The 21,413-nt window shown below is 42.5% G+C and overlaps 1 protein-coding gene across 1 annotated transcript in view; it reads left to right on the plus strand.

Moving 5' to 3' along the window:
- Window positions 1-21,413, plus strand: part of LOC117360428 (unconventional myosin-X-like) — a 483,786-nt gene that overhangs the window by 222,972 nt on the left and 239,401 nt on the right. The window contains exons 28-29 of the mRNA XM_033944140.1: window positions 1,814-1,909; window positions 17,721-17,814. Coding sequence (XP_033800031.1) covers window positions 1,814-1,909; window positions 17,721-17,814 — 190 coding nt within the window. The remainder of the gene's footprint in view (window positions 1-1,813; window positions 1,910-17,720; window positions 17,815-21,413) is intronic.

A 21,413-nucleotide genomic window follows, 5' to 3' on the forward strand; every position in this document is an offset into this window, starting at 1 on the left:
GCGATCCCATGCGTCAGAGGGAACGTGTTACCGAGGGTGGAGAGCGGCCTGCGAGGTTCGCTAAAGCTGGACACCATTGCAGGCTGCTCTTTAGAGGAGGATCAGCAGTGGCATTGGCGGCAGCGGCGAGTTAGGGCGGGACGCAGGGAGAGAGCTTGCCTGGCTTCCATGGTGAGTGAAGGCAGGAGGAGGGGAGTGGCCAGAATTTTCCCTGCCGCCGGATTGGCTGCCACGGATCAGAAATCACGGCGGCAGGGATCACGAAATTTCAAGAGCGCATGAGCGCTCTAGGGTTTTATTATATAGGATTCCTGAATTTGCAAATGACACAAAACACATGAAGACTGTGAAAAATTGCAGAAGACTTTAGGAAATTGGAAGACTGGGTGTCCACATGACAGATGAAATTTAATGTGGACAAATGCAAAGTGATGCACATAGGGAAGAATAACCCAAATCATAGTTACCAGATGCTAGGGTCCACCTTAGGAGTCAGTTACCCAAGAAAAAGGTGTAGCAAAAAAAGCAAACAGGATGCTATGAATAATTAGGAAAAGGGTAGTAAGTAATACCAGAATATTATAATGCCTGTGTTTCACTTCATGATATGCCTCACCTTTAGTCTCCATATCTCAAAAAAGATGTAGCGGAATTAGAAAATATTTAAAGAGTGACCAAAATGATAAAGAGGATGGGAGTTCTCTCATAAGATGAAAAACTAACGAGACTGGGGCTCTTCAGCTTGGAAAAGAGACAGCTAAGGGGGGATATGATTGAAGTCTACAAAAACTAAAGGACACACAATGGGAATACTTTTAAAACAAATGGAAGGAAATACTTTTTACTCAAAAAATAGTTAAGCTCTGGAACTCAGATGTGGTTACAGTAGTTAGTATAGCTGGGTTTAAGAAAGGTTTGAACAAGTTCCTGGAGGTAAAGTCCATAGTGTGATATTGAGAGAAACTTGGGGCCCCTGGGATCATTAACATGAAATGTTGCTACTATTTGGGAATAAAATTAATCTTTATTATATTTTGTAAGATTTAGGTTTTTTTTGTTAGTTATGTTTGTTCCCCCAATTTTGTGATTTTATGGATTTGTTCATCGCTTAGAATTTGGAATAAGCGATAAATCAAATTTTATAATAAACTTGAAACTTTTTGCCAGGTACTTGTGACCTGGACTGGCACTGTGGATACTGGGCTAGATGGACCATTGATCTGACCCAGTATGACTGTTCTTCTGTTCTTATTTAGCTCACATTTTTTTCAAGATGAATTACATTCAGGTATTTTCCTATCCCTGGGAGATTCAGTCTACATTTGCACCTAAAGGAATGGAGGGTTAAGTGACTTTCCCAAGGTGGCAAGAAGCCACAGTGGGATTTACTACTTTTACTACTACTTCTAGCACTTCTAGATGTACACAGCACTGTACATGAAACATGTAAGAGACAGTCCCTGCTTGAGAGAGTTTATAATCCAATCAATCCTTCAAGCAGGGTCTGTCTCCTTCGTGACTCTGTTCAATACTGCATATAGAAATAATTAATAGCAACAGCAATCAAAATAGTTAAAGAGGACCCTGGCTTCCCTGGTTGTGGCTCTATGCATTAGGCCACTTCTCTGCTCTCCTACTTAGATTGGGATAAGAACCTTCCAACTGTACCTAGATTGTGACTTGTCCTGAGCTTGAATTTGGAAACCAACAGCCTTCCTGTCTGCTGGTGTTCTTCTTACTAACAGCATATGCCCAGTTTTGTGCTACTGAGTCTTGTTCCCTTCATTTCATCATTCTGTTCTGGAACTTTCAGAGGAATCCTGGATATTCATGAAAAGGAGAATTCTCTGGATATAGTGACCGAGGACAGAGTTTATCACATCATGGCAGATTCCCCAGAAGATGCTAGGTATGAATAGAAGAAATAAGAATAAAACCAACTAACTTGTGTTGCTGTGCCCCTGTGTCTCTTGTTAGTCTGTTTCATTATCGCCCATGTCCTTAGCTGTCCCCATATGACTGTCCACCCAGGCCACACTCTCGTGCCCTGAAAATCTGCATTGGGAGCCTAATGTCATTATTCCATCCTGATACACTCTCTATAAGGTTCCTGAATCAAGTGCCTTGTGATTAAAGATTACTGAATCTAGTTATTTATTTATGTACTTATTAGGATGTATTAATCATCTTTATGAAGAGATTCACCCAATGTGATATACAACAGATATTGCTTTTGACATAAACAACTTATATTGTAGGAATAGCATAACAATAATAATATGACCAAATGTCAACATAAAACATAGCTAAAACAATGAGGTAAATTTGCAGATAGGAATATTAAAATTTAGTAATAACAATATGTTACAGTGTCAGTCACATGAAAACAGCACAGTAGACCTTTTTCAGAAATATGGTCAATAAAATAAAAATGAAAAATAAATTCTGCCTTACCTGGTAATTTCATTTTCTTTAGGTCTATCAGATCAGACCAGTCCAGAATATGTGGGTTAAGTCCTCCAACCAGCAGATGGAGACAGAGAATGAGTTCTGAGAACTATTCCCTATAAGAGCACTTTGCAGCCATATCTCCTCAATAATTCAACTGACAAAGCAATGATGTTTGTATTCATATTTCTATCCCATCACCTTGGCCAAATAAGGCACTTTTCTACTGATACACAGTTCTCTAACTGGGTTAGGAGCAGTCTCAGATAGATTAGAAGTATTGTAAAGCAGGGAAACTGCATACCTGGGCATTTGATGCTGGCAGGAGCTATGGCCGCTATCCACAGAGTGCCAAAATTGAGACCTGGACTGGAGTGAGTCTGTGTTCTTGCATGCAAGATCTGGGCCCAGCTCTGATATCATTGGAAGCTTTTCCAGCTCCCTCAAAGGGCTTACACCAAACGGCATATGGCTGTTGAGCATGGCTAAAGGGGTGTACCAGAGGCTTGGCTTCCTCCATTGCGGCGTCTCTGGCGGTTTCACCTGAGATTTGTAGGGCAGCCATGTGGGCTTCGATTCATGCCTTTACCAGGTTTTACCAGCTTGATGTGGCAGCTATGGGTGATGCGGCCTTGGCACTTCTGTTTTGGCGGCGAGTTCATCGGGCCGCCCCCTGAGAATTGTGACTGCTTTGATATGTCCCACGAATTCAGCCTCCAGAGGGTTTATACAAGAATGAAAAATTAGGTTTCTTACCTCTGCTAATCTTCCTTCTTGTAAATCTCCTCTGGAGGCTGAACTCCCACCCATCTGTTTTGTCCGATTCACAGATTGCCTCTTCAGTTACTGGTAAACTGGATTACTATATTTGACCAGACTCACTAAGAATTCCATACTTGTTCCCTTAGGTTGGGTTCAAGGGTTGTCAGGGTTCCTGGGTGGGGCCCCATCTGAATTTCAGGTTGTGCCCCTTGGGAGACTCTAGAAGATCCAAGTAGATTTGAGGTGACAGAAAACTAACGAGAGTACTATAGAATAGATCATTTATATAAGGTACTTTTTTCTGATTTACTTACAATATAGGGAAACATAAAGCCATGGACCGAGTATCTATACCAACAGTAGACATAACATAAGAATAGCCTTACTGAGTCAGACCAATGGTCCATCAAGCCCAGTAGCTCGTTCGCATAGTGGCCAATCCAGGTCCCTAGTACCTAGCCAAAACATTACATTAGTGACTTCTATTCCGCCAGTACCTTGAAGTTCTAGGCAGATTACAAAAGAAGAAATTAAGTGGGTAACGCTCCCTAACCTTTTGTCTCTTTACCCATCCTTTTTCATTTATTTTGGAATTGTATTTACTTCAATTTTTTTTAACCCCTCCCCCCTCAACTGCATCTTTATGTTATAATTATTTCCAGTGTCCTGTTTGTTTGAGTTTTTATTTTTTTAATTCTTTGTAAATTGCATTGGATTTGGATATTGCGATCATATCAAATATTTTAAATAAACTTGAAACTTGACATTTCCAGGAAAATTACAAATTAGGGTGCTGTTTATATGGTTGAGACTTTGAAGGAAAATATACAAGAGTGGGGATAGACATGGAGATGTGTTATGATTTCTTGATAAATTTTTTGAACAACAGGGTTTTGATTTCTTTTCAAAATGATCTGGTCGGTCGTTGTTGTCAGCATGTTGGAGATGGGGTGATCAAGTTTCGCTGCTTGTGTTGCTAGTAGGTTGCGCTGTGTACCTTTGAATGGGGGTGGGGTGGGTAAATGGGGGTCTGAGTTCTCCTTTGGTTGTTTTGTTCCAGTGTAGGCGATTGTTTAAATATGTGGGGGCAGTGTCATTCATTACTTTGAATAATAGACAGTAGAATTTGAATAGTATTCACGCTTGTAACCCAAGATGTAGCAACATTCCATGCTACCGAACCAGGGCAAGCAGAGGCTTCCCCCATGTCTCTCTCAATAACAGACTATAGACTTTTCCTCCATAAAATTTTCCAAATCTTTCTTAAAACCAACTAGGCTATTTGCTCTTACCACAACCTCTGGCAATTCGTTCCAGAGCTTCATTATTCTCTGAGTGAAAAAACATTTTCTCCTTTTCTCCTATTCTTCTTTTCAGGCAGTTTCTGCCCCTATAAGAACATAAGAAGCGCCATCTCCGGAACAGACCCTAGGTCCATCAAGTCCGGTGATCTGCACACGCGGAGGCCCTGCCAGGTGTACCCTGGCATAGTTTTGGTGCCCATATCGCTCCAAGCTTCTCGTAAAGAGAAGTGCATCTAGCCTACCCCATGCATTTTGCATTTAAAGGTAGAGATAATGAAAAACACAGCTAGAGCTAGAAATCTGTGTTTTGTTAATTTTCCGATGATTTATTTGCTTTCATCTGAAACTTTGAGGAAATAGCTCAAGGAAGTTTTAGGATTAGATAATGCTGCAACATTGTCTTTTTCTAATGAAAGATTAGGTTTCTTACCTCTGCTAATCTTTCTTCTTGTAAATATCCTTTGGAGGCTGAACTCGTGAGACCTTGCATCCTCTTTAGCCTTGGCTGCAGGGCTAATAAAACCTGTTCCCTCCACTCTAGGCTATCTGGCTGGTAGCCCCACCCAGGAACCCAAAGGAACAAAGGCTGGCAGCATGAGTAACCTCCGATGGCAAGGAAGACGCAGACCCCTCTCCGAGCTCAACCTCACAAGGTATTCTGGGCCAGACCGGAACCACAAGGATCGCTGGACCCCTGTGAGAGGACACCCGGCGAGGCATGCGCCCCATCATGAGCCATGGGGGAAAGATGTACAGAAGTTTCCCTTCGGGCCAAGGATGAACCAGAGTGTCGATTCCTTCTCTGCCGACCTCCCATCAGTGGCTGAAGAATCTGTCCACCTTCCTGTTCTTTGAAGACGCCATCAGATCGAAGGTGGGACGACCCCAGTGGCGCACTATGGCCTCAAATGCTAGTCCAGACAGGGACCATTCTTCCTGGTACACAGCCTGCCTCCTTGCCCAATTTTGGTGTCCCGGACACTGGAATCGCATCTCTGGTGGAATTGGAGAAAGCAGGTCCTCTCCGGAAGAGGATGGTGCAGAATCCACACATAGTTCACACCCTTCGTGGGCCACGGCACACGTGATACATGGTTGTGAATCCATCAACCATCCGCCACATTTAAAGCATGAATCCATGCCATCCTGTCCTGAGGTGGCATCTGTGAAGTTTGGAACAAAAATGAAGCTTCTAAGTCCAAAAAATATGCTTTTGAAAACCTCAAAGAAAATCCAAGATGGCCGCTGCGGGTGCCGATTTTGCCCTAAAACTGCCCAGGAAAAACACAGGGAACCACAAAAAATGGCAATTTTACAGGTGGGGGAACCAGGGCATGCAGGGAAACCACCCAAAACCCCAATTTCAGCACCCCTCCAAAATTGCCAAATTCTGTGACTCACAGAGACATGTACTGCAATGAAAGTCTATGGCAGCCTGCAATATACAGTACAAGCAAGGAGATCAGTACCTCAGGAGGTGATTAAACTGGATTTTTTCAGGTCTTCTGACCACCTCACCTTCCCTGTCACCACAGATCACAACCACCAGGACCCCTCAGGGAAATTAGGGAAGACACGCAGTCCAGTTCCGATCCCGGCGTACCTCCATAGAACCTCACAGGCTGCACTCTACCCCTTTGCAGAAGGAACCAGGGGAAAGATGGCTCCTGGAGACCCGATCCAATCTGCAGGCTGTCCAGAGGGCCTACTGCAGTTTAAGCTTACAGAGCACCCTCCAGAAGCAGACAAAATTTAAAATGTCAGTGATCTCCCGCCGAAGGATCACTCCTACAGAGTTGATCCACAGCACTTAGGCAAACCCGCAAAACAAATCAAATAAAGACTAGGAATTGAAAACAAATCACGAGAAGAAACTGATTTCACCCATGCAGCGAGGTTGCAGGAACAAACTGCGCATGACAGGAAGTTACCAGACAGATAGCTTAGAGAGGAAGGAACAAGTTTTATTAGCCCTGCAGCCGAGCTAAAGAGGATGAAAGATCTCACGAGTTCAGCCTCCAGAGGGATTGTACAAAAATACCTATTACCTCCCATCTAAGACAAAGGCTTCTATGGAACAAGCGGTGGATCAACTGGTTTCTCCTGATATCGATTTAATTGCTTTTCTTGAAGATTCTTGAAGACTAGATCCACTCTTTTAATAACATGTGTTAGTGAATGTTACAAATCCTTGATCATGAAGCTTTATTTTAAGAAAAAGATGTCTTTTTGTGGGGCAAAAGTGATGCTATTTCCAATGTGGCCATGGCCACACAATTAAGGCAAAAGGCTTATTTTTAGCTGTAAAGTCTAGAGTGTTAGCCTTGACTGTAGCTTTCAAAATTTCCATGTAAATATTTAATAAGTTATCAGAGTATGGATTACATTTTCATTGATACTTTGCAATTAGAACAATTTCTTAAGGTTCATGGGAGGAGCCATGGGATTAATGAATCCAGAAGGGGAAAGCATGCCATCTAAGGGGATTATCCCTGTTCACCGATTAACACGATTATTCCCACGAATAGGAAGAAGTGTTCTCAAAACGGGGTCTAAAGAAACCCCTGAGAAAGGAGAAGGCTTCAATATGCTTCCATTTAAAGAAAGTATTTTAGTTGAGAGTTCTTGAACAACATGCTTATCCAAAGGAGCCACCAGGGTTCCAGATGCTGCTGATGCAAGCGTCACTATTCCTGTCCACCTTTCCATGTTACACCGGGTGTTCTAATCATCAAAGAATTCTAAAACATTTCCAGAGTATTCCTAAAATATTCCTGACAGGGGAGATTTGATTTCAAACAGAAGCTTGATAAGTGATAAGTGGCTTCTCCTCGATATGGTGCTAAGTGTCCCTCTAGACAAGAGGGGAGAAGAGTTGGAGGAGGCAGGAGAGAGTGAGGGGCAGCAGCAAGAGGTAGCTCCGCCCATCCGACATAAGCAAAACACTGATCCGGAACTCCTCCTTAAAAGGGGAGGAGCCAATGGCAATTGAAACCGCTGAGCCCAGAGAGCAGGGGAGGCAGGAGAGAGTTGGGAGGCAAGAGAAAAGAGGGGAGAAGAGTCAGAGGAGGCAGGAGAGAGTGAGGGGCAGTAGCGAGAGGTAGCTCCGCCCATCTCTGACATCAGTGAAGCACCAATCCAGAACTCTTCCTTAAAAGGAGAGGAGCCAACAGCGCCCAGCCATTTGGTGCGCAAAGGCGAGGGTTAAAGGCCTTAAGAAGGGATACATCACTGCAAAGAAGCGCTAAGAGAGGACACCCACATAGGCAAGTACCATGAGAGCAACAGGACAGACAAGCAGTAGCTTTACAACACAGTAGTAGCAGAGAGCAATCACAGAGGACACACAAGCAACAAGCAAGCAAGGATAGCAGGTCTCAAATCAGATGAGGGACCTCACAGTAACACCAAGGACACTACAAAAGGGAACAGGGAGAAGCCACTTCAGACAGCAGACCGGGAAGCGGTGAGGGACCCACAGTAACACCAAGGATACTACAAAAGGAAACAGGGAGAAGCCACTTCAGATAGTAGACCGACATGCAGACAGCAATGGAGACAGCAGACAGAAGCAGGATGTTAAGCTACCCAGTTTTCTGCACCGTTTGCCATATGTACGACTATCTCCCCTCTGGGAGGCGGTCTTATGTATGCACGATGCAGGGAACTGGAGGGCCTGAAGAAACAAGTTAGACTCCTGGAAGGCAGAATACAGGAACAAGAAGCACTTCGAGCAGTAGAGGAGGAGGACAGAGAGGTAGAAGACTTCAAGACAGAGAATACCATTGAGGAAGAAGTCCGCGAGTTAGAGAAGTTCATCGAGGAGGCGTATAGGGAGGCCATGGAGAATCACCAGCACCAGTGGAAAGATAAATCTACAGTGAAGGAGGACCACCTTGAGGACAACCACAAGGAAGAAATCGGTGACACAGCAGTGAGACCTGGAAACAGTGGGGGGAACCCACAGGAAGACACTAACCTATGGCTGGAGAGATGGACATACACCGAGGACACGGACCTCGAGAGACATGAGAAGATGGAAAGGACAGCGATCATCGTGGGGGACTCCATCATCAGACAGGTCGACAGCCATATAGCGGGAGGAAGACAGGATCAGCTGGTGACCTGCCTACCGGGAGCCAAGATAGAAGATATAGTGAGCCACATCAACAGGATCATCGACAGCATAGAAGAGGAAGATATGGTGGTGGTGATCAATGTGGGGACAAACAACGTGAGCAACATGGACTACAGCAGGGAAGGACTGAAGGACCAGTTCCGGATGCTTGGAAGGAAGCTGAAGACCAGAACACCGAAGGTAGCGTTCTCAGAGATCCTGCTGGTACCCAGGGCCGATGAGAACAGGCAGATGGAGCTGCAAGCAGTCAACGCGTGGATGAAGCGCTGGTGTAAGGAAGAAGGATTCCACTTCATGCGCAACTGGATGACGTTCTGGTGGAAGAGCAAGCTATACAGGAAAGATGGACTCCACCTCAGTATAGATGGAACAAGGCTACTTGCAAGCAACATCAAGCGAGAAATCGAGACTTTTTAAACTAGGAAGAAGGGGAAAGCCGACAGTCGACCATTACTTTATTTCTATAAATATAGCTTTTCCAACTCTAAAATCTCATAAAAAGCAAACTGAACCTAAAATAATTTCATTTCGCAATCTCACTAAGTTAGATGATATTGACATAGCACCTTTTTTCGATCCCTCAACCATAGAAGATATGCCAACCACAATTGACGATCACCTTTCCTTTTGGAATTCTTCCCTTACCTCTTTTCTTGATACTAAGGCTCCAAAAATCTCTAAATTGATCTCAGCACGAAAATTATCTAATCCATGGTTTACACCAGAATTACACCTAATAAAAAAACAACTCAGAGCTTTGGAACGAAAATGGCGTCATTCTAAGACCCAAAAGAATCTTTTAATCTTTAAAGAACAAGCTGCTATATACAAACTCAAAATTAACCAGTCTAAGAAAAAATTTTATACAGACAAAATTAATAAAGCTAAAAATTCTTCAGCTCTATTTAACATTTTAAAATCTATCTCATCCCAAAATACAAAACATTCCACAAAACAGACACCGCTTTTAAAAGCACAAGGTTTAGCAGATGCTTTTAATCAAAAAATTTACAACATCCGAAATACGTTTAATTCTAATATAAGCAATAATAACTCTATAGATCATTCTGAAGATCATCTTTTTTCTGCTAAATGCTCAAATTTCAAACTCCCTTCACTTAATGATATTAAATCTCTCATGTCACAAATAAACTTAAAGAGCTCTGGATCGGAAATTCTACATCCATTTTACTTAAAAATTTTTTTTCATCTTTTAGGTCCATTCATTCACTCCATTATTCTAAAAAGCTTACAATCTGCTACAGTACCTATGATTTGGAAAACCGCTACCATTATTCCTCTACTTAAAGATCACAAAATCAGTATAAATGATCCATTAAACTATCGCCCAATCGCTAATATCGCTTTTTTAGCAAAATTGACAGAAAAATTTATATTCAATCAGATTTCTGATTTCATAGAATCCACTAATGTATTACACCCCAATCAGACAGGTTTCCGCAAACACCATAACACAGAACATTCCCTTATCGGCTTAATAAATAACATTCACTATTTTCTGGATCATCACAGATCTGTAGTCTTATTTTCTCTGGACATTTCTGCAGCATTTGATACTATAGATCATGATTTACTTCTCAGGAGATTAGAATCAATAGGTTTTCGTGATCAAGTCCTTAATTGGTTTTCTTCTTATCTTACCAATCGAACCTCTCATGTCAAATTCAACAACGAAGAATCAGAAGAATATACAACAACCTTTGGCATCCCTCAAGGTTCAATCCTATCTCCCCTGTTATTCAATATTTATCTTGCACCATTACTGAATCTGTGCCAGTCTATAGGATTCACTGCTTTTTCATACGCAGATGATATACAGTTAATTCACCCATTTAATCCTGAAAATTACGAAGACATCAAATCTTTAAATGTAAAACTCAAACAAGTTCATAATTGGCTTAACAATAATAAATTATCATTAAATATAAATAAAACAAAAGCTATGATTTTTAACTGGAAAAGAGATATAGGACTAAATTCTTCTTTCCTACTTAACAATAAACCCATTGAAATCGTCCCCAAAACGAAAATATTAGGCGTAATAATTGACGATAGTCTGGAATTTAAAGATCACATTAATAATCTAGTTAAAACCTGCTTCTACAAATTGCGCTTAATTCGATCTCTTTCTAAATTTCTCGAACTCAAATCTCGCAATATCTTAATTCATTCTTTGGTTATATCAAAACTGGATTATTGCAACTCTTTGTTGCTCAATGTTACCCAAAAGCAAAAACGACAAATGCAAATAGTTCAAAACTCGGCCATAAAACTAATTTATGATGCCAAGAAATTCGATCACGTCACTCCTCTCTTTAAAGATGCACATTGGCTTCCAATTTGCCAACGTATACAGTTTAAAGTTTTACTACTTATCTATAAAAACTTGATCTTCAAAGAACCACAATGCATTTCTAAGATGCTAATTCCCTATTGTTCTGCACGCTCTCTCAGATCATCTTCCCAAAACCTATTAGTAATTCCATCTTTGAAAATTATAGGCACCCGTAGATTGGAAATGTTTTCGGTCGTCGGCCCCCAATGGTGGAACTCTTTGCCCCAATATATAAAAAACGAAAAAGATGTTCCTTCTTTTAAGAAATCTCTTAAAACTTATCTTTTTAAAAAAATTTTTAATACATAAATAATAAAAAACAAATTCTCCCATTTTTTTTAAAAAAATTTTTTAATTTTTCGTTTCAAGTATTTTAATACCTCCTTGATGTTCTATCCTTAAATGTATTTCTCTTTTTACGATATGTAACTTTAACCTCCCTTTCCTCCCAATTGTTGTTGGTCCTGTCTAAAATCTAACGTTTTTTTATTGTATGTTATTATTACTTTAATGAATTGTATGTTTTTATTATCTTATCTAATTGTATTTTAATGTACATCGCTTTGTATAACGATATAGCGATCCATCAAATATTTAATAAACCTTGAAACCTTGAAGAGTCGATGGTTTGGGAAACAGTATACCCAGAGGATACCGCACAGGAAGATTGCGGGGAAGACTCACTGGATCATAGGCAAGGAAGAAATCCTGACGGATCAAAAGGAACACAAGAGGGGAGGAAAAGCAAGAAAGTTACAGGCCACAAACTCAAGTGTATGTATACGAATGCAAGGAGCCTAAGGAATAAGATGGAGAAATTGGAAGCTATGGCACAAAAAGATAACCTTGACATCATCGGCATCACGGAAACATGGTGGAACGAGGAAAATGTCTGGGATACTGTGCTATTGGGATACAAGCTATACAGCAGAGACAGAGTGGGTCAAAAAGGTGGGGGTATTGCCCTATACGTCAAAGAGGGAATTGAATCTACCGGAGAGAACACGCTGAAATCAAACAATAAGGTAGAGTCTCTATGGGCCAAAATTCCAGGAACAAATGGAACGGAAACAAAGATCGGCATGACAGGAGGGGAAGGAGCTGACATCAAGTTAGGACTGTACTATCGCCCTCCAGGACAGCCAGAAACAAACAACCTGGACCTGGAGACCGAACTGAGGCAGGTGTGCAAAAGTGGAAGGGTGGTGGTTATGGGGGATTTCAACTATCCGGGAATAGACTGGGACATTGGGCACTCAAATTGCACGAGAGAAACTAAATTCCTAGAGTCGATAAGGGAATGTTTCATGGAGCAGCTGGTCACGGAACCAACGCGAGGGGATGCCACTCTGGACCTAATCCTCAACGGGCTAGAGGGACCCGCAAAGGAAGTGGTGGTACTAGAACCATTAGGGAACAGCGATCACAACATGATCCAGTACAAATTAAACATGGGAACATCAAAAGTGAAAAGAACCACAACGACAGCACTCAACTTCAGAAAAGGAAACTACAAGGACATGAGGAAAATGGTAGGAAAAAAGCTCAGCAACAGCTCAGGGAAGGTGAAGACCGTAAAGGAAGCCTGGACACTGCTTAAAGGCACAGTGCTTGAGGCACAAGACCTGTACATCCCAAGGTTTAGGAAAGGGTGCAAAAAAAATCGAACTAGAAACCCAGCATGGATAACAAGTTAAAAAGGCGATAAGTGACAAGAAATCATCCTTCAAGAAATGGAAAAAGGAACCAACAAAGGAAAACCAGGAAGAGCACAAAAGACACCAGAAAAAATGCCATCGAGAGGTCAGGAAAGCAAAGAGTGAATATGAGGAAAAACTGGCAGGAGAAGCAAGAAACTTCAAACCCTTCTTCAGGTATGTGAAAGGGAAACAACCAGTCAGAGAGGAAGTGGGACCACTGGACGACGGAGACAGGAAAGGAGCGATAAAGGAGGAAAAAGAGATAGCTGACAGGTTAAACAAATTCTTCACGTCAGTCTTCACCAGAGAGGACACATCCAATATCCCAGAACCCGAGGTGATTATAAACGGAGAACACGACGAAAGGCTGGTACAACTAGAGGTAAGCAAAGAGGATGTCCTCAGACAGATAGACAGACTGAAGAGTGACAAATCACCGGGCCCAGACGGCATCCACCCAAGGGTCCTAAAAGAACTGAGAAATGAAATAGCAGAGACACTTCGCCAAATACGTAACCTCTCCCTAAAATCTGGGGAGATCCCAGAGGACTGGAAAATAGCAAATGTCACGCCCATCTTTAAGAATGGATCAAGGGGTGACCCGGGAAACTACAGGCCTGTGAGCTTGACCTCGGTTCCGGGAAAGATGATGGAAGCAATGGTAAAGGACACAATCTGCGAACACATAGAAAACAATGGACAACTGAAGGCGAGCCAGCATGGCTTCTGCAAGGGAAGGTCGTGCCTCAGGAACTTGCTGTACTTCTTTGAGGGAATAAACAGCCAGATGGATAAGGGGGAATCCATAGACATTATTTACCTTGACTTCCAAAAAGCCTTCGAGAAGGTACCCCATGAGCGGCTACTTAAAAAGCTATGGAACCACGGGGTGCAAGGGGATATCTATTGATGGATCAAACACTGGTTGGCAGGCAGGAAACAGAGGGTTGGAGTAAAGGGCCAATACTCAGACTGGCAATGGGTCACGAGCGGAGTTCCACAGGGGTCGGTGCTGGGACCTCTAATGTTCAATATATTTATTAATGATCTGGAGACGGGGGTCAAAATGTGAGGTTATCAAATTTGCTGATGACACCAAACTCTACAGCAGGGTTAGAAACACGGAAGACTGTGAAGACCTGCAAAGGGACCTAACGAGACTGGAAGACTGGGCAAAAAAGTGGCAAATGAATTTTAACGTAGAGAAATGCAAGGTCATGCATGTAGGGAAAAAGAACCCGATGTTCGGCTACAAAGTGGGGGGGGGGGGGGGGGAACACTGCTAGGGGTGAGTGGCCTTGAAAGGGACCTGGGGGTGATGGTCGACACATCACTGAAACCATCGGCTCAGTGTGCGACAGCCTCAAAGAAAGCAAACAGAATGCTGGGCATCATCAAAAAAGGTATTACGACCAGGACAAAGGAGGTCATCATGCCGCTGTATCGCGCAATGGTGCGCCCGCACCTGGAGTACTGTGTTCAATACTGGTCGCCATATCTCAAGAAGGACATGGCGGTACTCGAGGGAGTGCAGAGGAGGGCGACTAAACTGATAAGAGGTATGGAAAATTTTTCATACGCTGACAGGTTAAAAATGCTGGGGCTGTTCTCCCTGGAGAAGAGGAGACTTAGAGGGGACATGATAGAAACCTTCAAAATCCTAAAGGGCATAGAGAAAGTAAATAAGGACAGATTCTTCAAACTGTGGGGAGCCACAAGCACTAGGGGTCACTCAGAGAAATTGAAAGGGGAAAGGTTTAGAACAAATGCTAGGAAGTTCTTTTTTACCCAGAGGGTGGTGGACACATGGAATGCGCTTCCGGAGGAAGTGATAGGCCAGAACTCGGTACAGGGGTTCAAGGAAGGTTTGGATAGGTTCCTGGAGGATAAGGGGATAGAGGGGTACAGATAGAACTTGAGGTAGGTTATAGAAGTGGTCAGAAACTTCACAGGTCGCGGATCTGATGGGCCACTGCGGGAGAGGACCGCTGGGCGAGATGGACCTCTGGTCTGGCCAAGTGGAGGCAACTTCTTATGTTCTTATCTACTACCGACCCCCAGAGCAGTCCAAAGAAACTGATGGAGAAATGACGGATGAGATTAAACGCAACTGCAAAGGAGGCATCCCAATTATCATGGGCGACTTCAATTATCCGGGGATAGACTGGAACCTATGCACCTCCTGGCTGCAGTAGGGATACCAAGTTCCTGGATGCTATAGGCGATTGCTTCCTGGAACAACTTGTCAAGGAAAATACAAGAGGAAACGCAATTCTGGACTTAGTTTTAAATGGGCTACGAGGACCGGCGCAAGGTGTAGAAGTAGAGGGGATGCTGGGAACCATTGATCATAATATGATCTGCTTTGACCTGGACACGGGGATGAAACATCGATCCAGAATGATGGCCACGGCGCTGAACTTCTGAAAAGGGAATTACGAAGGGATGAGACTCATGGTGGGGAAGAAAATCAAGAATAGGATAAGCACTGTAAAGACGCTAGAGCAAGCATGGTCCCTTTTTAAGGTCAGTCACCAAGGCGCAAAATCTATATATACCGCGTATCAACAAGGGATACAAGAGGAAAAAGAACAAGGAACCGGTGTGGCTCACTGTAGCAGTGAAGGAAGCGATCAGAGACAAGAAGACTTCGTTTAAGGAATGGAAAAGGTCAAAAATGGATGATAACTGGAAAAAGCACAGACATCAAAGCAGGTGCCTTAAGGTGGTAAAAGGGGCCAAAAGAGACTAAGAGGAAAAAATAGCCAAGGAGGTGAAAAACTTCAAGCTGTTCTTTTGATATATTAAGGGGAAATGACCCACGAAGGAAACGGTTAGGCCATTGGATGACCGAGGAATGAAGGGAGTCCTAAAGGAGGACAAAGCCATCGCCGACAAACTGAACACATTTTTTGCGTCTGTGTTTACTGAAGAGGATATACGCAACATACCGGAAGCCGACAGGCTATACGTGGAAAACGAAGATGGGAAACTGACAGGATTGATGGTAAGTCTAGAAGAGGTATGTTGGCAGATTGATAGGTTAAAAAATGATAAATATCCAGGACCGGATGGCATCCATCCGAGGGTAATCAAGGAACTGAAAGTGACTATACCTGAACTGATAGCCAATTTGTTGATCAAATTGGGAAGGGTTCCAAAGACTGGAAGGTGGCAAATGTTACACCGATCTTTAAGAAAGGTTCGAGGGGTGATCTGGGACACTACAAACCGGTGAGTCTGACCTCGGTACCGGGAAAGATAGTTAGAGGCGCTGATAAAGGACCGCATCATTGAGCACCTTGATGGACACGATCTGATGAGGACCAAATAGCATGGTTTCAGCAGAGGAAGATCTTGCTTGATGAACTGGCGGCACTTCTTCGAGGGAGTAAACAGGCAGCTAGACAAGGGTGACCCGGTCAACATTGTATATCTTGCCGCTGTACCTGGCCATGGTACGCCCTCACCTGGAATAGTGTGTCCAGCACTACTATACGTACTGCTCGAAAGGGTCCAGAGAAGAGCGACTAAAATAGTAAAGGGGCTGGAGGAGTTGCCATACAGTGAGAGATTAGAGAAACTGGGCCTCTTCTTCCTTGAAAAGAGGAGACTGAGAGGGGACATGATAAAAACATTCAAGATATTGAAGGGAATAGGCTTAGTAGATAAAGACAGGTTGTTCACCCTCTCCAAGTTAGGGAGAACGAGAGGGCACTCTCTAAACTTAAAAGGGGACAGATTCCGTACAAACATAAGGAAGTTCTTCTTCACCCAGAGAGTGGTGGAAAGCGCTCTTCCGGAGGCTGTTATAGGGGAAAACACCCTCCAGGGATTCAAGACAAAGTTAGTCAAGTTCCTGCTGAACCGGAACGTAGGACTGGTCTCAGGGCACTGGTCTTCGGCTTGGTGGCCGCCGCGGGAGCAGACTGCTGGGCATGATGGACCACTGGTCTGACCCAGCAGCAGGAACTTCTAATGTTCTTATGGTCTAGAGCAGCCCAATCAGCTCAATCAGCAGCAATGCAGCAGAGCCCAGACAGCCTTTGGTTTATACGTAATCAGTTGAGTAAACAGCAGTATACGAAGGGCTAGAATGGTCTCTCTTGAGCAGTGGTCTCAAACGCGCGGCCCGCCAGGTACTATTTTCAAGCCCTCGGTATGTTTTATCATAATCACAAAAATAAAATAAAAGTTTCTTGATCATTTCTCTTTAGCTATAAATTACAATATTATTATTAAGACTTAGCCAAAAGGAAAGATTCATAAACTATAAAGAGTTTTACCTCATGCAAAATTGTCATTTCTTGAATAAGACATTAACTATTTTTTTCTGAGGCCCTCCAAGTACCTAAAAATCCAAAATGTGGCCCTGCAAAGGGTTTGAGGTTTGAGACCACTGCTCTAGAGGTAAAAGACGCCAAAAAAGGAGCAGGTAAAATCCACAAAAATAAGTCCACAAAGAAAGTGGATAAAAGAAATAAGTACCCTGATGACTGCAGGAAGGACACAAAAATAAAAAACACAAACAAACCTCACAAGCGTGTCTTAAAAACTAATACAAATGTTGTAACCCAAGGAAGAAAACATCTAAGAGGACTGCGCTCTGCTGTTTTGGTTTTTATTGACCTCTATATAGCAATAAAGTCCTGAGGAAGGCACACTGCCAAAACACGGACTGTGTCGGGTCCTCTTTATTCCTTGTGTTACAACAATTTTATTGAAGTTTGGATTTTGTTTTGTTTTTTTTTGCTTTTTTGTCCCTCCTGCAGTCATCTAGGCACTTCTTACTTTTATCCACGTTCTAGTGCCCTCTAGAAGTAAAACCATAATGGATTTATGAATTTAAATTACTTGTCGTTTCTGAATTGAGAGGTTTAGAATAAAGGTTTTGGTCGTACTTGGTATCTTACTCAGGTCTGTGACTCTCATCAGTTGTTTTCTGGATTTCAAGTCAAACCAGTCTTTCTCAAGTGTTTTTCTAAAATGTTCTTCCCTCTCTTGCACCACAGTGACTGGTTTAATGTCCTGAGTCGTGTTCACAGTGCTACAACTCAAGAGCTACAAGACATGCGAGATGAGCAGGCCAACCCGAAGAATGCTGTGGTGAGTTATGCAGCAAAGATATCATTCTGTTAGGTGAAGATGAAGGTTTATACCCGAGCTAGAATCAGAGTATCCTGGGACAGAGTGTATGATTAGTTAGGCTAGGACAAAGGGTGAAAAGAAACGGAGAGAGAGAAATATTGCTAAGACTAATACTTATTTCTAAAACAGTACCTGCCATGTGCAGTACCGGCCAGTACCTGCTCCACAGATCTTACAAACAGATATGATAAACAGGATGTGGTCTCAGTAGAGTAAGTGAGCAGTAATTGAAGGGAATAATAACCTGCCTCCTTTATTTATTAAAATTTCTTAACCACCCTTATGAGAGGTTCACTCAAGATGGTGGACAGAGGTTGTGGCTTGTATGACTATAGTAAAATAACCAAATGTCAGTGTAATATCCAATTAGAATAGTGAGGTGAACTTGGAAATAGGTAAATTAATAATAATAATAGCAATAGTGGAATACAGATATAGCAGAGCAACTGGGAGTTGGTGAATTACTGGGTATCTCGAAGTGGCAAAGAATATACTTTTCTATGCAAGCCATGCTCAGTACCTTAATGTGGTAACCCCATTGTATAAGATCTATAGCAAATATCAATCAGGAAGGTGACATTGCATGGTGGAAGGATGCATACTAAGTGCATATTGACCAGCCTTAAAAGGTGCCAAGCCATGTGTAAGCCTCCATTTTATTGGATGCCTAGCAGCTGTCTAGACCCTACCCACATGATGGTTTTTTGTTTAAATAAAGATTCTATATTGCTACTAATGACTGGAGAGTCAATCCAGAGTGGTTTACATGAGCTTTTGTGATGGTATTACAGAGTTTGGGTGTTTCTGTGATGGTTTTCAAAACCGCTTCAGATGGTATTCACTGGTGGTTTGATGCATTTAGGTATCATTTATATTTAGTCTCTTTAAATGAGTATACAATATTTGCTCACTATCTTCACCCTAATATACTTTAGAGCAGGGATCTCAAAGTCCCTCCTTGAGGGCCACAATCCAGTCGAGTTTTCAGGATTTCCCCAATGAATATGCATTGAAAGCAGTGCATGCACATAGATCTCATGCATATTCATGGGGGAAATTCTGAAAACCCGACTTTGAGATCCCTGCTCTAGAGAATACTATATTTGCTGTATATATATATATATATATATATATATATATATACACACTTTCTGGGTATATCTACTGAATTCCTTCTACTGTGTTCCTAGTATGAGTTAACCAACTATTTCCTCAATGTTCCTACCTCCTTGTCTGTTTCATTATGAGTTCAAGTAGTCTATGGAAAGGATGGTCTTTATCCCTTTCTGGTGTCCTTTTCTAGTTTTAATTTCTTTGCAAGGAAACATAGGAAACAGAGAGTGGGGGTAAATAGACAATACTCGGACTGGAAGAGCATCACCAGTGGGGTGCCGCAGGGATCGTTGCTTGGACCCGTGCTCTTCAACATCTTTATAAACGATCTGGACATAGGTACAACGAGCGAAGTGATAAAATTTGCGGACGATATGAAGTTATTCAGAGTAGTGAAAACGCAGGGGGTTTGCGAAGATCTACAACGTGGTATAATCAGGCTCGAGGAATGGGCATCGACATGGCAGATGAGGTTCAACGTGGACAAATGTAAAGTGATGCATGTCAGTAACAAAAATCTCATGCACAAATACAGGATGTCCAGGGTGGTACTTGGAGAGACCTCCCAGGAAAGGGATTTGGGAGTTATGATCAACAAGTTGATGAAACCGTCCGCGCAATGTGCGGCGGTGGCGAAAAGGGCGAACAGAATGCAAGGAATGATTAAGAAGGGGATCACGAACAGATCGGAGAAGGTTATCATGCCACTGCACCGGGCCACTGCACTCTCACCTGGAGTACTGCGTATAGCACTGGTCGCTGTACATGAAGAAAGACACTGTACTACTCGAAAGGGTCCAGAGAAGAGCGACTAAGATGGTTAAGGGATTGGAGGAGCTGCCGTACAGTGAAAGATTAGAGAAACTGGGCCTCTTCTCCCTTGAACAGAGGAGATTGAGAGGGGACAAGTTCGAAACATTCAAGGTACTGAAGGGGATAGACTTAGTAGATAAGGACAGGTTGTTCACCTTCTCCAAGGTAGGGAGAACAAGAGGGCACTTGCGGACAAACACTTGCGGAGTTCCGCAGGGCTCCCCTTTATCCCCTACCCTGTTTAACATCTATCTCGCCCCTCTGGGGAATCTACTGCAAAGCTTAAAAGTCAAATTCTATATCTATGCAGATGACATCACCATAGTCCTTCCCCTCACAAACCTCACCTCCGAGACAAAGAATCACCTGGCATTCGTCCTAAAACAAATCGAATTATGGTCGACAGAATTCAAACTGAAACTTAACTCTGATAAAACCAAATTTTTTCTGGTGAGCCCAAACGATAAAATCAAAGATTCAAAAATCTCCTTGAACGGCCAGGACTTCCCCATTTTCGATTCCATAAAAATTCTGGGAGTGTCTCTCGACCGATATCTCACTTTAGACGCTCACACGGATCTACTGACCAGAAAATGCTTCTCAACATTATGAAGCTAAGTACCATCAAAAAATACTTTGATGCAGCATCATTCCGTCTACTGGTACAAACATCTATCCTAAGCATGCTGGACTATTGCAACATTATTTACTTGGGATCTTTCAAGAAAACCCTTCAAAAACTCTGAATTATTCAAAATTTGGCAGTACGTCTGATTTTCAGTTTAAAAAGATGGGAACACATAAGTCCCTATTACCAAAACTTCACTGGCTGCCCCTCGAGGCTAGAGTTTTATTTAAATTTTCTTGTCTCTGCTTCAATAAGGCACTATTAGGCCCACATGTAAATTCAACATATTTACTCACCCAACAATAAAGGCCTGCAGTTACAAAAGATTCCAGGCGGATAAACTGAATGACTTGCTGGGTAACATTGTCATGCACTCCTCATCCTATCTTAGTTTTAGAAAATTAGTAAAAACGAAACTGTGTAACATTACATTAGTGACTTCTATTCCGCCCGTACATTGCAGTTCTAGGCGGATTACAAAAGAAGCTAACTGGACATTTCCAGGAAAAGTACAATTTAGGATTTTGGATTACAAAAAAGATAACTGGACATTTCCAGGAGAATTACAGTTTAGGGAGCTGTTTACATGGTTGAGACTTTGACCAGAAATATTGTAATAGAGGAAGAGACTTTGAGGGGGAATTTACAAGGGAGGGGAAGGACAAGGGGAAAAGTTAAGATATCTGGAAAATTTTTTGAATAGCAGGGTTTTGATTTCTTTTCGAAATGATTTGAAGTCACTCGTTGTTGTCAGCAAGTTGGAGATGGAGTGGTCAAGTTTCGCTGCTTGCGTTGCTAGTAGGTTGTCAAACATTTTCTTGCACTGAGTACCTTTGAATGGGGGATAGGTAAATTGGGTCTGAGTTCTCCTTTGTCTAGTAGTAAGGTTCTGATTTAGGCGGTTGTTTAGGAAGTGGGGGCAGTGCCATTTATTGCTTTGAATAATAGATAGTATAATTTGAATTGAATTTGTGCTTGTATAGGTAACCAGTGTGAGTCTAGG

Source organism: Geotrypetes seraphini, chromosome 5 (genome assembly GCF_902459505.1).
Source record: "Geotrypetes seraphini chromosome 5, aGeoSer1.1, whole genome shotgun sequence".
Classification (NCBI taxonomy): Eukaryota; Metazoa; Chordata; class Amphibia; order Gymnophiona; family Dermophiidae; genus Geotrypetes; species Geotrypetes seraphini.